Raw genomic sequence first — 20,160 nt, 5'->3', positions numbered from 1 at the left:
CTGGACTCCTTTACGGATTATCCATATGGCTATTAATATTATTCTTATTAGCATGTGTTTCCTTTGATGCCATTAAATTGTAATAAATAAATAAATAAATAAATAAATAAATAAGCAGGTTCGGCCAGCACTGAAATGTAGCACTCAAATTTATAACCACCCGGTGACATTGTTAATATAATATTTTCTTTTGCAAGTACTTAATTAAAGGCACTTCATTTCCTTGTTCACTTGTTTATTACTTATAATTATCATCGAAAAACAGATCAACAGAAAAGAAAGGGTATTTGTTGTTGAAGAAATTGAGCTCCACTTGAACTGATGGTCATAGGACCTTATAGGAATTTAGAGATTGTCCCATTGCCAAGTCGTCGTCTATAAAGACAGGTCCGCCCAGTGAAAGTTCTATCAGTCACAGGGCAGGAAAAATGCCGCTATGCAAGCATTAGCTTGATCAGCATAGACAAACCGTTCGCTTGTTACGGTGTCTTTTGTCATTACCAACGCTAACGAAAAGCTGGTGATTTTGCGTATAATGCATCAAATTAGCGAAAATCCAGCCGTCACGTGAACTGACAAAAGGATATGGCGGCAAATCGCTAGGAGATCGACGAGAGACAAAACCCAAACGTGGACGAACCTCCTTTGGAGTTGTGAGGCGATAATCAAAGGAAGGAAACCAAAGCCATCATTAATTAAACGTAATAAAGAACGTTCCATTGAGTTAGGCGAAGATTTACTACGTGTTATCCGCTTTGAATTTGAAGCTTTTGCAGGATATAAGTTGGCGAAAAGTGCCGCACCACGAAATTACCGTCCTTGAAAAATTTACTGTAAAAAGGAGGAATCAGACAATGTCGATAAATATCTATAGCACCACGAAACAAAACGCTTTGGCGTGTTTAACTGGACTTGAAACGGTGTGCATTTTTTAGGCTCCAAGGAACGAAACCTGGCACTCTGTTGGAAATGTGTCAACCGTCTATGAATGCAAAGTGTGATCCAAAGTGGCTGCGAAATTTTACACGGAAAATTTGGGACTCAGTCAATTGTCCAATTAACTACACCTGTTAAGATCAAAATCTAAGGTATTCACTTTGTGAATTAATTTGAAATCAAATTTAATGCTAAACTGAACTCATAGCACATAGTGACGACACATTGCAGATAATTTCCACCAGTTGCTTTACGATATGTTGATATTTTATCTGGTTGCAAGAACAAAGAGCTTGTAATCAGGTACGGCGAAATGAAATCTCTGATCTTTTTTGTCGGGCTACAACTTTTTATTGTTCAAGTCAAAAAAAGACATTTTCGGAAATAAAGCTGACGAGAACGAACGATTCGTCAGTTTTATTCTCTCCATTGGCCATGATATTTAACAGATTAGACATTGTGATTGTTTATTGCATTTCCTTTGTTTCGGAAGCAATGAAAGAACCAAAAATCTCGCGCAAATTGTCCTGTCGGATGATGTGTGACACATCTCCTGACCACTCGATGAGTTTGTTTGGCACGCGCTTTTCGTCATAAGCATCAAAGTACTTGTCATCTCAAATTTGTCAGGCTCATAGCGCAACTGCCTGTCATTTCGTCACGTATGGATGGAGGCAGGGCTTCAATCAAGCGCCGAACTATTTACAGCAACAAGATTTCACGCTTTGCAGAAAGCTTTGGTAAATGCCATAAAAATAAGCATGATTGCTTTTTAGTTTAACAGCGTCGCATCAATGAGAGGGTTTCATTGCCACCCACGGGTCACTATCTTTACTGTCCGTGGGCAAGTGGTCAATTAATCTCTTTCCAAACTGCAAGAGTGCTACACCAAATTTTCTCACCTCATGAATTCTTGGCAAAAAAAGCGGAGAGTTTTTATTTAATTTGCTAATCGCCGCGAGAAACAGACGCCTAAGTAGGTTGGACCACTCGGCATCTGTGTCATAAGTGCCGCAGTTTTACTCACAGCTACTATGAGGATCATTGTGTCTGACATCTCCAGTAAGTGTAAACATCTGTACTTTTTAACGTCAAGATTCTTTAAAGGACGATTGTAGCAAGCGTTTAATCCTTGGTTTCACATTTGCTTGGAATTGAAGCTCTCGTCCAACCCAGCTTACACCCCTTCCATTTTATGATTTTATCAACGCCGGAAGAAAAGCGAACGCGGAGACGAGAGGAAATTACGTCTTTATCTCTTCTCTTCCAACCCCTAAATTAGAATATGAATAGCGCATAATAGGTGATTGCTTGTATACGTTGGCAGTCATCTGCATAACTTGTAATATTTTCTTCCTAGGAAGAGTCTTGGCAGAATGAACCATAACAACACCAAGGCGCAAAAATGACCCGTGATTGATTAGGTGTGAGGAAGGGAGTCGTGTGGGTGATTGAAGACGCGAACTCGGAGAGCACGTCGCAAATTACTTGGCTTAATACACGATAGGTTTACACAGTAGAGATTAGGAGACGAAAGCTAAGCCATATCACTCTTGATTACAAGAGTGGTGTTTATGGCAATAGTGGCATTTGGCAATCGATCACGTTGGCGAACTGCTGAGCTTCATTTCCTTATTGTAAAGGGATTATTGAAGGACACATCAAAGAGGGTTTGCGTTCCAAGGGAGAAGACAAGCCATGGGGACGCAGCTCTTCGTCTCGGCGATAAATTTCTTGGCGATATTTACTTTGTCTTTGAACTCGAATCGACAAATGTACCCCGCAGTTGAGGCGGCTTCGCCTGTGAGAGCAAACTCGTGTTATAATGAATTTCGCAGGCCGCAAATGTGTCTCCCAGAATTTCATAACCTCGCATATGGCAAAAAGATCTTTGCAAGTCATTCGTGCGGGAAACCTCCGCGAAGATTTTGCAAATGGGAGACACCGCGAGAGAAAACTTGTGATGTCTGTGACTCAAATAATCCTAGCAAAACTCACCCAGTGGAATTCTTGACGGATCTGAATAACCAAAACAACGTAACATGTTGGCAAGCGGATCCCAAGCAATCAAGAGAAAATATCACCCTTCTTCTCTCACTGGGGAAAATCTATGACATCACATACATTAGCCTACAATTTTGCACAATTAGACCCGATTCTATGGCTATCTACAAGTCAATGGATTTTGGCAAAAGCTGGAGACCTTATCAGTTTTATTCCGGCTCATGCAGCAGGGTCTACGGAAGACCGAAGAAAGCTTTTGCTACAAAGGAAAACGAACAGGAAGCTTTATGTACAGATGCACATCTTATAAAGCCACTTCAAGGGGGTAGAATAGCTTTCAGCACCCTGGAGGGCCGACCCTCGGCCAAAGACTTCGAATCGAACTTCGTTCTGCAAGAATGGGTCAGCGCGACAGATGTTAAAGTCGTCTTCAACCGCATCAGCTCCACAAAGACGCGTGATGTGCGCAATTATTACGCCGTATCAGACTTCGTAGTCGGCGGACGATGTCATTGCAACGGGCATGCGAGTAGCTGTCCCGCAAACCGTGACGGAAAACCAGTGTGTGACTGTAAACATCACACCACTGGTTATAACTGTGAACAATGCAAAGCCTTCTTCAACGACAGACCCTGGAGACCCGCTACAGGGAACTCAGCAAACGAGTGTGTAGGTAAGACCATTCTAAAAAAGTCATCACTTATTTAATTATCCATTCAGTTTAATAATCCTTGTTTTCATGCTTTAACCGAGTGAAGAAAGGGTCCAAATGCCGCTTGCCCACAACGTTTGAGTCTGTAAACGCCGAAAAGCTTTGCGTGGGACCATTCTGCATGAGGCGAGAGTTCCTGCAGCGCTGTTTATTTTACTGAACAATGTAAATGAATCCATGTATAAAATTAAGAATTAAGGCCTTTGCAATGAACGCCGTTTAGCCATGTTTCTCTTGGCGCTTTTATCCTTCCAGCATTTTCAAAACTGCCATTTCATGTGTCTTCCTTGACTTTTAGGTTTCGTTTTCCCCCAGATAAATCCAAGCTTGTGTGATGTGGTTCAGTTGAGATTGGTTACGTGGTTTTATATTGTTTTATGGGGTGTATTTTGTCTCCTTTTGAACAAACCCGCATTAACTGTCATCAGAACACGTTTGGTGAATTTAAGGCTAATTAGCGATCACGGGTAATCCAAAACAAGCCGAAGGCCTTACTTCGAGATTGAGGAGGAGGGTTTTCTACTTGTTTTTCACAGATTTTAAATTTGTCGCTTCTAGCGCCTAAGGGGCATAACTTTTCCGGCTTTCTTGACTGCTGCAAAGGACTGATCTTGGTCCCAGAATGTCTAATAGACGGTTCTGGACAATAATGGAGGTGTTACATTTTAAGGACTGTTGTTTCATCTCCAATATTAGGTAGCGATATTTTTTATTATAAATTGTTTTGGTTGCGTACAATTTTACACGCTCTATTCAACTTCTAGACGAAAATTGTCATAACTTCATTTTCTCATTTCTCTCTTCGACTTTGATGAGATAAGCCTTTGTTGGACGAACTTGTTTCATTAAGGAAATTTTTTGAATGAGAAATTCAGGAGAAATTATAAGTCGATCTCAAGAAATCCAATAAAAACGTATTTGCGCCAAACTAGGATCTACAATTGTTGGCTAATATTTTTATATTCAAGTCATACCAGAAAATACTCACGTACTTTGATGGAGCCTTTGAAAAAATACAAAACAAAAAACAGCATTAGCAACGTTTACTCAAATTTACATTGAAGGGCGTAGAATGGATCCCCCAAACAAAGATCTGTACATAAATGCGTTGGCGTTTGGCGTCTTAAAAAAATCACTTTACAAAACCTTGACAAAGAACTTTAAAGGAAGGAAATATTCACATAATCAAAGCTTAAGGTCTTTTGTTTGACGTGTCGAAATCGTTTCTTAAAGAGAAGTAATTAAAAGAGATTCCACAAGAGACGCCGCAAGACGTGGAAAATTTCAAACCCACTTTTATTGAACTAACACAATACAGAGTTTAAAATTGTTTTTGGATTTCCGAGATGAGACGTTCTGCGTTTATCTTCCTTAGGCTTTTTTTTTACTTCCTGGAGAAATTAGGGAATCTCTTCGTAATGTGTATCAGCTAAAACGGGATCGTAAATAAATTTTCAAGCTTTTACAGTGCTCCCGAGTAAATCTCTGATACTTCATTCAGTGCTTTGGTGTCTGACAAGATGAAGTGCTAATTTATAGTCCACGTCTGCGTGCCAAGGAATTTTACACTTCAAAGGTTGAGTCAACATTCCGCGGAAATAGAACGGCTTCAGGCTTTACAGCTTTAGTCGTTGAAACCGAAGGAATTTGATCTTTTCAAGCCAATTTTACGTGTAGTTTTAACTGCATAACATGGGAAAATTCGTTTTAAACCAAACGTGACGAAATTAAATCTTTTTTTTTCGTTGGAGTTGTACACCGTCAATCTTTCATCAAACGAGTATCCTTCAAGAGGACAGATGTTATTATCTTCGTTTTTAATCTACTTAAACAACTATCACGTCTCTTCGAAGCTGAAAAGATCAAAGATCAACGATCGTGCATGGCCATCAGGGGTAATATAGCCCGTAAGGCTCAGCTTATGGGATTTTTTAAAAATTAAATGAATGTCTATATATTTGACGTGCGGGTTAGAGGCGAAGGATTGGAGTGATCCCCGCACTTATAATTAATTGGACAATTTGATCAGTTGTCTGGAGAATTCACGGGGGTCCAATGGAGATTCGAACCCATGACCTCTGCGATTGAAGACAAGTTGATAAGGGAAGAAATTTTGCTCTCTGTCACTTTCGCCATGTCGGCTCTTCAGCACGCATGTGGATTTCGGCATCAACTTTTATGTTTTCACGTTGTTGGAAAGAAACAATAAAATTTCGAATTTCCTTTTTAGCCAAAAAGACACCAATTAGTTGTAACCTATCAGTCTGATTTTATTTTTTTCATTGTAATTGAACGATAAGCCTGAGAAGGCAAGTACTTAAATGGTTCAAGGTTACCCAATAATTACCCAATAATTATAGAAGTATTCTCGGTATTTTTCCTTCTGTCATTGGATCAGTAAGTGTTAGGACCACAACAGCTTTTCTCTGCTTTGTTAATTTTCGTAAAAGAGATTCTTGTCTTCGTAAGCCAGAAAAAGAAGCAGTGGTTCCCATCAAAAGTATTACATTTGTATCCCACTGAAGTTAGTGTTAGCGGAGAATACATCGCATCAACTGACGTTCTTCCGCCCATGCGTAATTGCGATAGCGAACCTAGCCAAAGATAAAGGCCGACAACAATAGATTTGATTTGAAGAAAAAATCCGGGAAAAAAAATCATGAAAAGGAAACTTCTGCATGTCTACTTTACATTTTTTCTACCTCACAACGACGAGAAATGATTCAGTTAACATTCGTTACTATTTCTGTACAGTGGTTTTCAATCATTGGGTCTCACCCACCCAGCCGAGCTCGCCTATTTATCTCAACAGAGATTTACCCCACTTTGTTGTCTCATGGGTGTTATATTAGAGAAAGACGCCTCACTGCCTTTGTGTGGGCATCACACTACAGACAAATGAATTCGTTCAATGTGAAATTAAGGTCTTTCGTATTGTGAACAACGTTTAACTACAAATTTAGCAGTTTTGTTTTCTTCAATGTATGCAAATCATGGATAACAAGACGGCTGTCGTGTTATCGCCAGTTTTAAAGAATGGAAAACGAGACACTTGCATCAATCAAAAACTGTAAAACACCCGGCAATTTGGCGCCGTTAAGTCGTGAATCACACTCACCCCAGCATGCCTAACGCGAGACTTGATTGTGTCCTGGTGAAAACGCTGTTTGAAGCGCATTTCCGTCTACAATTCCCCAAAGTTTGACAACTGTCTGTTGAAGAAGAGATAATTATTATTAAACACACATTTGGGTCTTCCCCAAAAATTCCTCCATTAAGTGTCCGGCCCATGGTTGCGTTCGCAAGCTACTAACACAGTAGATACGGCTTTAATGTGGCTTATTTTTAGCACAGTTCTTCTGGTGCGGCTTACAGAAGATCAAACTGTAATAACGTTATGTTTCTGACCAGCTAACGTTTTCGCTTGGCCAGGAGTGATTTTTGCACGTTCCTCTGCCAAAGCAAAAGACAATGATTTTTTTCCAGAATTGCAAATTTCCGGCCTCCTTGTTATTTGAAGGTGTTATTTGCTCTATTTCGCGGCCGGATTTAGGGGAGTGGATGAAGACTGATAAATTGAGCGGTGCTCTTTGTTTAAACCGCTGTGCCTTAGGTCCAAGCTGTGATAGAAATCATAAATCAATGAGCATGACAAGCAACAATGAACCGTGGATTCAATCACGTTTCAATGTATCAGCAATATACAAACATTTATACAGTGCAGAGAAATCCCTTATGAAAATATAGTCTAAGTGTGGGATAACCATGAACGGGTAATCCGGCTCAGAAAAGTTTCGGTTGAGCCCTGAATTCGGCAAAAATCATTTTGAATCAATGTGTTTACGCGAAAGCTATGACTCCGGAACACAAAACTACTAATAAATAATAAATCTGCGTCTCCTTTTTAAGTGTTAAGTGGCACTCTCTGGCTTGAGCCCGGTTTTTTGTCAGCCATCATTCTTCGTGCACACTTTTTCAGTCCTATCTCATTGTATCTGAAAAGCACGAATGAATGGAAAGTAAGTGGGCGTTCGCAGAAAAATGTGACACCAGATAAGAATGTTGCACCATTTTTATGGAGATGGTTATGAAACTGGACAAGTTTCTTTGTTTTTATTCTCTGTTTTGGCCCTGACCATGCACAAAGCACACCCTTTTTTCAAATGACAGCCAATCAAAAGTTTAGATTAATTTATAAGTCAAAACTCAGTTGTGAACTGAGGACAAAAGATTGCGCATGTTCGAGGTCAAGTTAACATGAAGTGCGACTGTGCCGTTCTCGCTTTTGAAGTTCTCAGGGTTTCACTAAACCAGTCCATTTACATGAAGTATGCTCCAAGGCGTTCCAAACTTGCTGCCTCCAGGAATTCACACAAATAAGTTTCGAATTTGATCCTGTCATAGACGTTATTGTTTTGAAAAAAAAAAAAGCATCGTGATGTTGTAACATGCAGAACGATATTTCGTTGATCAAATCTACTGGGCTTTTTTGTTTTTATTATTATTATTATTTTTTTTTTTTTTGCCATTTTGCAAAGCAGCTTTGTGCATTCATTTCGCTAGGAAAAGCCGAGAATGAGATTTAAAAAAACGGTGTCTGCAATTTTTAGTGTGTTTGCTGTTCGTTGTCTCATGGTAACATTCTCATTTTTTTATCTGCAGCTTGCAATTGCAATTTGCATGCAAAGGCGTGCGTGTTTAACATTGAGCTGTTCAAGCTTTCCGGAGGTGGCAGTGGCGGGGTATGTGTTAATTGCAGGCATAACACAGCAGGGAGATACTGTCATTACTGCAAGCAGGGATTTTACAAGGATCCTACAAAGGACATCACACACATAAAAGTCTGCAAACGTAAGTAACTATAAGAGTAACTATAACTGCTTTTTGGATTAACTTGAGTATATGATGATTTCACTTATGTACCGGCCTGAATTATGAAAAAACTGGCGCCAGAAATACAGCAAAATGGATTGGAGGCGAGTTTGAGGTGAACTCGTACGGGGACACTTTGTGACGCTTATTGAAATCAGGTTGCATCTAATCAGCTGCACTTCCGGTCCTATCGGCACCTTATCTGTGGTTTGCACATGATCAAATTTACAAATGTGGTGAAAGAAAAGAGGTGGCTCATATGGAGATGTATTGTTTGCTTCGTCAACATGGTGGCGATTATTCAATGAGCAACCGCCTATAAAAAGCCAAATGGTGGAAAATTCCGGAACCAAAATTGGCTTCACATTCAACAAGTTTCCTACCCATGTCAAGAGAGATGTCAATCAAGCTCAAGTCACGTTCCAAAGATTTTTTCTCAACGTCAAGACATAATTTTAAGCAAGCTCAACAAAATTAAGTCATCACATTCAACAAATTTTCTTTCAAGGCCAAGAGAAGCTTGAGTCAAGCTCAAAAATGAATTTATTTCACTCTCAACTAAAGAATTATCTCAATTTCAAGCTTCGTTTCATGTCAACACCAAATTAATTGACATGTTCTAACAACTTGGACCTTCAAGATCAATCCGCGATTGTCATCACGCTCAAGGTAACCAAACTTTTGCATCAAACAATTGACCCACAATGCAAGTTGATTCAATAACTACCTCGTATACGATTCCGGAAGTATTTACTCCACATAGAATGGGAATTGCTCCATTTAAGCCTTTTACCACTCGACAGAATCTAGATTGCGATAAAACAGTAGTTATTCGAATCAGGGAGTTATCCCTTATTGCACGTCACCAAACGTCATACATTTCGTAATCGAGGCAAGAATAGACTGTGCTTCGGTTGTACAAGAAATTCTCAACGACGTTTGTATTTTGTCAAGTTTTGGAATGGGCAAGAAGAAGTAAAACTAAACTAACAGGCTCTCCCTGCACTAACATGGCAATTTGTTCATAGCCGACCGGGGAGGCTAAAGTTTGAATTTCAAAAAAGGATCCCTTCAGTTGCTTCTTCTTCAATTGCGGTCATACGGTTTCACCTGGAAACAAATGGCAGACATCAAGGTGGACTATAAAAAGACGTGTTGTCGAATACGCTTTACAGGAAACAACAGGATTTTCTTACTGACATTGTCAATAGACCTTTTCTATATCAAACAGTTTATTGAAGAGCACTGGAGTTTTGTGGGCATTGATAACGGTCAGTGCCAGAACGAAAAAGGCGAGTCGACGTCACAGTTTTTTGTTGTTGTAAATAGAGCAATTAAGGTACACTATCAGTCTTGAGAACCTTCTATTTAAACAATAGAGTGTTTCTGTCGAGGAAATATCGGCTGATAGTTGCCCCGCGGAAATTTGATGTTCTTAAAACAAATTTTTGCCCGAGAAGCGAAGCTTCGAGGGCAAATATGCTGGCAAATATGCTAGTTTTAAGAACATCAAATTTCCAAGGGGCAACTATCAGACCGATAGTTCCGAGACATAAACACTCTATTGTCTTTATTGTTCACTACTAAATTTTCTTCCGCGCGCCAGCTCAAAAATCATGTTGAATTATTTTCAACTTTATTAGACGAAAGCCGTGTCAGCCAATGTAAAATTTGAAAAAGAAAACAAACAAAAACCCTCTTAATACAATTTCGATTGTTTATTTTCCATAAGGCCGCTTGTTTACAGAGGTATTTTCAGCGGACGACTACTATCCATCCGGGTATTTTCCTCGGACGGGCACCATGGGCTGATAGTGTCTCTCCGCGGACGAACACTATCGCTTCACGTGATCAATTTAAACCAATAAGAATCGGAGAAAATTTAGTGGTGAACTATAATCCTCCATGTCTAACAAATCCCCAGTTCACGAGATTATGGTGGCTGTCAGTTAGGCCCTTATACTGAATACACTCGTCTTGAAACAATGATAGCCCATCTGATGCGACAATTATGTGGATCTACTCCAGACACAACTTGCCCTTACTCTGCAGGTCTGAAGCCAGGTGACTTTAAGAAACCTTGGACTAGGGAACAACCCACAAAATGCGAACATTGTTGTGAATTTCTTGTACAACCGAAGCACGGTCTAGTCTTGCCACAACTGCATTGTGGGTTAATTAATTTGTTGACAGTGTGTGGGGTAGTTGTTGGCAACGTACGTAGTTCGGTTGTTTGATGCAAGAGTTTGGTTAACTTGAGCGTGATGGCAATAGCGGCTTGATTTTGAAGGTCCAAGTTGTTAGAACGTGTCAATTATTTTGGTGTCGATATGGAACGAAGCTTGAAACTGAGATGATTCTTTAGTTGAGAGTGACTTAAATTCATTCTTGAGCTTGACTCAAGCTTCTCTTGACCTTGATAGGAACTTGTTCAATGTGAAGTCAATTTTGGTTCCTGAATTCTGCACCATTTGGCTTTCCATAACCGCCTATAAGTTTAGGCCAGAGTTAATGTTAACTAGACTTCGCAAAACTTGGCCCGAACAATCATAAAAGGCAAGATCGTGAATGACTGCTCGCTACTTTGAAGAGGGTGCACAGACATTGGGGAATAAGGATGACGTAGTGGTGAGAGCACTCGCTTTTCATCAACGAAGCCTGGGTTCCATTCTCAGACGTGATGCCATGTGTCGCCGAGGGGATTTTCGCTGTGTACTCCAGATTCCCCCTCTTACCGAAAAACCAACAATTAATTTGATCTGCTTTTAATTAATTTCAGGTGATTTGATTTGATTTAAAGTCTCCTCAATTAGTAGAGAATTCCTGTTCAGCTTGATAAGATTAAAACTTAAGTAGTGATTAGTAATTATTGTAAACCGAGATGTTCGCCGGGGGAAAGATGCAGGATTACGCAGGTGCCAACATGTTTTTTACTCATATTAATTTATTAATTAAGCCCAGGAATTGTTTTCTCTAGTATGAAACAACTAATCCAGAGGTCTTTGGTTCCATTCTAAGCTTCGCTACAGCGTCCGCGGGAATCTTTGAGCTTTTGCCAACATGACCAACTGAAAAACATCAGTGCAAGATGCGTTTTGGGATTACATCCTGGCCACAAAAGGAAAAGAAAGGAATTTTATTTAAGTGTCTGGAGCACTAATTGGAGACACTGTAAATTGAAATTAACAAAATTAACGCAAATCAAATCAAATTTTGCTTTTAGAGTAGAGGGGAAAACCGGAGTCAGACCCATTAGAAAAAACCTCTCGGTGCAGAGTAGAGAACCAACAAACTCAACCCACATATGACGCCGTGTCTGTGAATCGAACCCGGGCCACACCACTGCGCCATCCCTGCACCCCCAAAACAAAATGATTATGCATGTACAGTTTGCCACGCCTAACACCCGCAAAATTCAGAATTTTTTAACTGAAGAAAGCAATAATTAAGCTGAAAGCCGATTATCAGGGTTAAAACCAAATCCGCTGATAAGATGAATTAGGGCAACGGGTCACCGGAAGTCGTTCATAATAATGATATAATTTTATTTAATTCCTACCTGCCGGCCTGTTTTAAGTAAACATATCCTTCAAAGATCCAACAAATAGCCACTCGCGCGCTTTACACGACCCCGGGTTGCTTTTTTTCCCTGGTTGAATCACCGCGACAGGTAACCCTTCTGCAGTCAAATGTTTATTAGCGTTTACATGAAAACAGTAGTCAAGCCGGGTCAGTCCCCCTTGCCGGGTAACCCTTCTCGAGACTCGGGTTGACCCGGCTAGAAGGGTTGAAATTTCTTGAATTTTGTTCATGTAAACACTGGCCCGTCTGACACGGGATCGTTTGAACGTCACTCTTTTTGCGGTTCAGCGCTCTTGCCCATGCGCAGCCTGTAGCAAAATGCTGCTGTCAGGGCATGATGATGAGCATTTAAAACCCATGCAGCTGCGCACAAGCAAATAGCATTGGTAAAATGGTTGATAACGTCAACACAAATTGATGATTCTGATGATTGCATGATTCGTCCGCCATTTTCCTCACTGACAAGTGGTTACCAGCCTTTTCAACCGAGCGAAAAAGGAAATGACCTGGGTCAGCCGAGATCGAGCCAACCCTCACCGCCCAGCCCGGGCTCGTGTAAACGTAAAATTCGACCCTGAACTGACCCGGGTCGTTGTCCAACCCGGGTTCGTGTAAAGCGGCGTTATGAAGGCCTGGCCTAACGCTTGCAACATCTGGCTAGCAACATTGTTGAACACAACATGTTGCATACGTTTGGCCACCCTGTTGAGATATGTTGCAACATGTTGGATGATGTTGTATCAAATTTGAAAACGGTCAAATGCAACATGTTGGATGTTGCATAATGTTGTGCTCGTTTAGCCGTGTTGCACTAGGGCATGCTCGCTAGGTCCCGGTACTTGTTGCGCGCCAGGGGCCTGGGGCACATAAACATCGACATGTTTAAAATGTTGCGAGCGTTTGGCCAGCTTGTTCAACACATGTCGCAACGTCATGCTGCAAAAGTTGCGAGAGTTTGACCGGGCCTTTAGGTTTTTTCCCTACGCTTTGATTTCTTTGTTACTGGGTTGCCTTATGGCAATCCCAGTCTAAAAATGAATGGCATTTGTTCGGTGTTATTATTTTCTTTTTCTTCCGTGTCGGTAAAAGTCTTACCTGTCATTCCCCTGGTAACTGGTATCTTTGTGCATAGAGCCTTCTGCGCGTATTTTCTTAGGATCGAGAAGGTAGTGGAACTGCGTAGATTTCTCTGGTGGACACAGTAGAATCATTAACTTAGCCTGCAATGGCGTCGAAAGTCATGTAACGCGAATGGCGTTTTAGTGGATCCTTAAACAAAATATTCCCTTATGGAGCTCAATAATGGAAAGTCAGTTGGATAAACTAGGCAGGCGGTGAAAACCAACACCTGGAATCTCAAAAGCGACGAGTAAATGGACTTCCACAACAATCTGTCGCCCGTCGAGCAGAAATCAAAGTGAGCTGCATTTCTAAAATAATATTTACCAAGTGTGCTGTTATGTACAACACTGAAACCAAATGGAAAATTCTCTGGTAACTTATGGGTTCAACAAAGACAGAGAACGAATCGAACACCTTAAGTGGATCTGTGATCAACTATGCACAGTCTTCAGGAAAAGAAAATTGGAAATGTGACAGCCAAGAATTATTTGAAAGAAAGGTTGTCGTCTATTTTGTGCTTTATTATTCAAGGAAAAGATTCTTCATGGAAACGGTTTGATCCTGAAATTTTAGTTTGTTGTAATATTGCGCATATTTGACACGATTGAGTTTTTTCTCTTCACGCACGCAATAATAGCAAATATGTTGTTTGTTTCAAAAAAAATTGTTCGCTGGAAAAGGTGGCCTTTATGAATTCATCATGTTTTATGATATGTGTGCTGGATAGTTTTTATGGCAATAGTAAAGCATTTTCTTGTTATTCAAGGAAAATGTTCTCCAGGAAAGGGTTTGAACCTGAAGTACATGGTAATTTGACACGATTGAGTTTCTTGTCTTCACGCACGCAATGAAATAGGAAGAGGTTTTCGCCTCTAAGAGCAAATATGTTGTTTGTTTCAAAAAATTGTTCGCTGGAAAAGGTGGCCTTTATGAATTCATCATGTTTTATAATATGCGAGCTTAACTGGATAGTTTTTATGGCAATAGTAAAGCATTTTCGTGTCAAAATGAGGTTAGCGTTTTTGTGTTGTGCTAACTTAATTAAATATAAATATACATTCTGCCTCGTGAGTTTGTTATTCTCGTTAACCAGCAATGGAAAGTCATTGCAACGCGAATGGCGTTTTAGTCCATCTTATGTTGTTTGTTTCAATAAAATGTTTCGCTGGAAAAGGATTCTGTGATATTTTCTGCCTTTGTGAATTATAATATCATGTTGTGTATTGAATTTTCGAGCTTAAGGTTGAAACGAGCGACCGTCCTGGAAACTTCCTTCTGCTCTTTCTAAAAACTGTGTATCAATATTTATTTACTTTTGCATCAATATTTGTTTTTGCATAAAGCAAGCTAACAAAATCTGTACCTTGCTAAGTTCGCATTTGTTAGCGTTAATAGTATTTTCGGTCCAATGCTTCTGTTTTACGAAGGCGCATATGTTTTTGGTCACCCTTCCAGACACTAATCCCGCCGGAGAGGGATTAACTTCAGTAAACTTTAGTATTACAAAGCTGTCAGATGCTCAGAGGGCACGCTTAAACTTGTGGTGAAAAGAAGTTTATCAACATGTCAGCCAAGAAGCCATTGTTTCTCACTTCCCATTTATTTTCTTCAATCTTTCTGGGTTCAGTACTTTGCTAGTAACCACATGTCTTCTCAGGCTATTTACTCAAGGCTTCTACCATGGCACTACAATGATAGACAATACCAAAACAATATCGTGCACTGTTAGAGCTACATATTACGCAAGGACAGATTTTTTTCGTCGTACGAACGTGTGAGAACCAGTGAGCCAAAGGGCTTCTGCTGGTATGACTCCTGGGTGACCCCTTAAATGGTCTTAATGACCCCCCAACTTGAAAAAATTGTCTGGAACGGTGCACGTACCACAGGCAACGCAGTGTACCCTCAAGGAGGGTCTAGTTAATTTTAATCGAGCAGCCCACCTGTTTTGTGACCTTTTTGCGAAGTGTTCCCGGGATAATCGTTCAAGCCTAATTGACTTATCAGGTCAAAATAGTAAATTCATTTTGTTTGACCCGCTCTGCAAACAAGATTTTTCTCTAATCGTGTTACACTCCGTGTGGGAATGAGATCGTGGCATCGGAACACTGCAAACCAGATTACTGATAACAGGAAAGTTTTCTACGCAGAGGTCACACAGTATGAGGCAGCAAGTGATGAAATTTGGACTTTTCTATAAGCTCGTTATCTGTTTTCGAATTTTCTCCGTTTTAAAGAAAGCTGATAAAGTTGAAGGAAAATCTAGTTCAATAGTGATAATTTTGCAATAACAATCATACGATAATTACCAAGACTTTCCATGATGTGTTCACAGCAAACCAGTTCTTGTAAAGGTTGAATAAAAAGTATCGTGCGAGATTTCAAGATTTATTATTATTATGCACTATTTCAGAAAATACATAATGGACATAACAATCAAAAGAAAGAAGGAAATAGACTAATTATACTCCAGCGAGAAAAAGTGGAAAAGTGCGTAGTGGTCATAGTAGCAAATGCTTTCGAGATGGCCACTACCACAGGAATTAGATGAAAGGAAATATATATATATATTAAATATGTATACAATGTGCCCTCCCATATATATACATATATTTATAGAAGTGAACTGGCAAAATAGATAGTGCAGATAAAAGTGAAATTAATAGTAATAAATTAACAAATTTACAAATTTACATAAATATGCAATATTATTTACATCAATGAGTTGCATCTAAGGAGTGTTACACACACACAAAACAGAAAAAATCAGTGATTTAAAATGAATCGGTGATTTAGAGACATGCGCAGCAGCCAGTGCAGTAGTATCGAGTCGACCCACCCCACAACAGCTCCAGTCATCAAACCCCGGCTTTTTTTTTTTTTTGCATTTACAGCGTGCAACTGCCACCCGCATGGATCTATGGGGAAGATTTGTGACCAGAACACGGGCCAATGTCCTTGCAAAGAGGGCGTGACAGGAAGACAGTGTGGCAAATGTGCTGAGGGATACGAAAACACGAAAAGCCCCATTGTACCTTGTGTTAGTAAGTAGTCGTTTTGCATTGGCTTTAATAGGGAACAGCAAGATTCCGTTACCCAAGAGTATGAATCTGGTATCAAGTTTGTCCCCATCAGCGTCAGAAAAGTGTCGTTTTGCGGGAAAATAAACAATAGACCAAATGCTGTACCCTAATAGACCTTTTTGCAGATACGGCGGCCATTTTGATTTCTATTGTTTCGAATAGCTATTATGGGATGCTCAGGGGGCAAATTAATGCGTATTTGCCCCCTGGGCATCCCATAATAGCTATTCAAATCGAAATGGCCGCCGTATCGGTGAAAAGGTCTATTCAGATCTTCTGAGGTTAAGATTGTTTGAGCATTGTATTTGAATCACAATGTAGCATTCAATTTTAAATGATATGGAAATACCTGGAACAAAACGTTTTATTCCCAAGGGTTTGAATTAAGTACAACATTGAGTTAGCTGATTTGGTCTATTGTTTATTTTCCCGAAAAATCTGAAAAGTAGACACTTTTCTGACGCTGGTGAGGACTACGGCAATTTGGGTAAATCTTACTCTTGGGTGATTGGCTTTTGGGAACAGTATGAATGAGCGTTGTGTGCTATACTTCGGTTCATGCCTGATGCCATGGCTTATTGATAGTCACTTTACAGTTCGTCTTATCTTTAATTCACACAAATCATGGTCGATGTTTTTGAAGATAAGAAGTTACAAATCACAAGTGGTAGTTGAGAAACACTGGTGAACTTGCTATCATTTGGTTCTGTAGCTGGTTCCATTGTTACAAAGTCTAATTAAATCTTTCTGTTTGGGTAGCAAGTCAGTTACGTAGAGCCTCACAAGACCCGCTGCAACACAGCCCATCAAAACCAGTCTTTGCATACTGGAGAAGTATCACTCTAACTTTAAGGAAGGAAAGGGTGACAGGGGCTACGGAGCGGGAGGCTATTTTACTTTTTTCCCCACGGTGTTGTTTTCTCCTAGACGTCTCCCGCCTCCCCTCACATTTCCGGGATCCATACACAAACGTACTCCTCGGACCTGGGTTAAAGGAGACAATAGTTCATGAGCGGACGTAGATGTTGTTAACCCATTTTACTCGTGAACTAGCCCCATTGACGGGTAAAATCGTGTAGCTTCAGACAGGAAAATCTTGAAGTGTCTCTCTTAGGAGAGGATCGGTTACAACAGAAAGAAACAACCACATGATGCCCGTTTGTTTGCCAAAGTGGCGTCTGATGGATATACACATCTTCAACTTACTTATCATTTGAACTTTTCCCTTTTCCTTTCAGAAACTCCAAACATAATTATGTCCACACAACCCAAGGATGCAAGTAAGCATGCCCATTGATTTGTTCTAAAGATAGTCGTTTGATTCAAGTGGTCATCCATGGGGTAGCAGGTTATTCAAAAGTTGATTCTATTCTAGAGTTATGGAACTTTTTCTTCCCTTTCAGCGTGTTCTCAGTGCAAGAAAACCGGTCTATCTGGAAAAAAGTTTTGTCGAAAAGACTTTGGTAAGTATACGAGGAAATTTTCAACAAGAAAGTCTTTTTCTTGCGTTTTCTTTTGCTTCTGTTCCTTCGTTTTTTGTTTTTAAATTTGTACCTTGGACTAGTGATTGTAGTGTATCTTTGTCTAGTATTGGTTTTATTAACCAACATTTGACTTGATTTGCGTTAATTGTTGATTTCATTTTACAGTGTCCTCAATTAGTGATCAAGCGCTAGAACGACTAGACAAATGAATAAAGTTCCTTTCCTTTCCTTTTTGTTTCATTTATTTTGCCTTGCCTTATCGCAGCATAATTATTCTTCCTTTTTTGTCGTTACAGCCATGAAAGTAATCATTCTTGCTTTGGACAAGAAGGAACAAGGGGAATGGGTACGAGTGACCGTTAACGTCGCGACACGTTACAAACGCCCATTGGTTCGTCTCAGATTGGGAAATGAATTCCTATGGATCCCACAAAGAGACTACAAATGCAAATGTCCCAAGCTACGACCAGGCCGCCAATATTTGATCGCAGGTTCAATCTCGTCTACCCGACGGAAAAAATCTATTGTAGTGGACAACAGAAGCATGGTGATTCCATGGACAAAGCATCTGGGCAGAAAAGTGGATAGAATTAAGAAGGGATGCCACAGTAATAAAGACACGGTTCAGCGATATAACTGATGAAAGACCGGAATGCGATAAACAAAGTACTTAGAGATGACTTGTATCAGTGCTCTAAATGACTGACATATGATAGAAACGAGAACGCGCAACACGAGAACGAGCAATATCAACCTCATTCCCAGGGCTTTTCGGAGAAAAGCCCTGGGAACGAGGTTGAAGCAATATTTCCGAAGGGTCCCCGGAAACGACGAATACTTCATGAACGTTTGAACGACGCAGTTTTTCTTCGGTTACGAAAGATAAGCTTTTCTGCTGCGCATTCAGTAAGACGAAACCGCTTTCGGTGTGAGCATTTGTTCACGACCTGAAAGGTTGGGGAAGAGGGGAAAAATGCAATTTTTTCAAAACAGACAGGTCCTCGTTCAAGATATTAAAATCCGAGTTCAATCTCGTCTTCAGGTCTCTTCTTCTAAGAGACCAAATCGGCTGACTCAATGTTGTACCCAATTTATATCTGGTGCTACGTGTGTTGCATTTGCATTAAATTGTAGCATTCACATTTAATTGATATGGAAATACCCGGAGGAAACGTTTTATTCCCAAAGGGTTTGAATTAGGTACAACATTCAGTTAGCCGATTTAGTTTATCTCTTCCCTTAACCATTCAAATCGATCGCCGAACTGTCTGTTCCCCCACCTCCAACCTTAGAAATCTGGAACTAGCCAAGGTTCACTGGTCACTTAAGAAAGTAATCTACTTTTTTTTAAGAAACATGTTTGTTCAAAAAGCATATGTACAAATTGTAAAAAAAAAGTTCAATCGGCAAGCAAGTTGTCATGCATAGTTTCTCGCTAAACCTAAACGCGTTTAGTTTAAAACGTTCTTATCGATTTTATTAAATTACACCACAGTAATCATATAATTTATAAATGATCCAAATTAGTTTACACTGAAAAATAAAGATCTTTTATAGAAGCAGTATTACTCGGCTCAAAGTTTTAACGGTAGGTATAATTCATTAACTTGCAGAAGTTCGAGGTATGCTCATAGACCTCTTTCATAATGGCATCCAGACAAAATATTCTTTTGTTTTCATGATAATAAGCCTTTATAGCCTCGCTACGACGAACAAATTTCAAAAGAATATTTGTTTCAAAATGAGGGCAATAGGTCTAATTAACATAAAGACAAAAGAATGTAAAAGTGGCTTTTTACAACAAAGAAAACAGGGGGCGTCCTTTTGGCGCTGGTTTCCGAAAGGGTCCGCTTGTTCCAGTAGTTGTTACGTTTGAATAACAAAAAGGATGTTGTAATAAAGACATCTCCGCTATTATTCCTAAAATGAGCGTTTTCGTCACAGCTCTGGGACAAGCCTTTTTTCCATAGCAACTCTTCGAAAACTTTGTTTAGGGCAGTTCAGCATACTTCTCAAGAAACTTGCGAAACAAAGGAGGACGAGAAAGGCACAGGGAAAAAAAACTTCAAAATGCTACCAAAATATTGACGTTGAATGGTACGAAAAAGGGCATTCCAGCGACGCAGGCAAACAAAACTTCACTCTGTAGTGGATGCTTAAAGTTGGTTTCGTGTGGGAGCTTGAGTACAAATACATGCACGTGAACGCATTTGCAAAAATTCTTCGCATCTTTCCAATCATCACAGGCATCCCAAGCTCAGTGCTTTGTTATATGGGAACAAATGGAGACAACAGTCACTGAGACCGCGTTAAATCAGCCAGGACGAAAGCTATTCAGGAAGGCAGAAATACACCATGGTCACAA

General features: G+C 39.9%; 1 protein-coding gene across 1 annotated transcript; it reads left to right on the top strand.

Moving 5' to 3' along the window:
• Positions 1 to 1,614: 1,614 nt before the first annotated feature.
• Positions 1,615 to 19,721, top strand: LOC138059855 (netrin-1-like). The gene is made up of 7 exons (XM_068905495.1): positions 1,615 to 1,998; positions 2,297 to 3,613; positions 8,315 to 8,503; positions 16,123 to 16,272; positions 17,550 to 17,591; positions 17,715 to 17,774; positions 18,092 to 19,721. Exons 2-7 carry the CDS (start codon positions 2,635 to 2,637, stop codon positions 18,433 to 18,435), a joined length of 1,764 nt encoding a protein of 587 aa, XP_068761596.1. The 5' UTR covers positions 1,615 to 1,998; positions 2,297 to 2,634; the 3' UTR covers positions 18,436 to 19,721.
• Positions 19,722 to 20,160: the final 439 nt, after the last annotated feature.

This window comes from Montipora capricornis, chromosome 8 (genome assembly GCF_036669925.1).
Source record: "Montipora capricornis isolate CH-2021 chromosome 8, ASM3666992v2, whole genome shotgun sequence".
Classification (NCBI taxonomy): Eukaryota; Metazoa; Cnidaria; class Anthozoa; order Scleractinia; family Acroporidae; genus Montipora; species Montipora capricornis.
Note: the sequence above shows the minus strand (reverse complement) of the source record. Positions and strands in the feature narration are given on the sequence as shown.

Coding starts and splice junctions, on each gene's coding strand:
- LOC138059855 (XM_068905495.1), top strand. CDS start 2,635: ATGGGGACGCAGCTCTTCGTCTCGGCGATAAATTTCTTGGCGATATTT. Junction 16,273..17,549: donor CCCCATTGTACCTTGTGTTA/GTAAGTAGTCGT, acceptor TTTTCCTTTCAG/AAACTCCAAACATAATTATG. Junction 17,592..17,714: donor CACACAACCCAAGGATGCAA/GTAAGCATGCCC, acceptor CTTCCCTTTCAG/CGTGTTCTCAGTGCAAGAAA.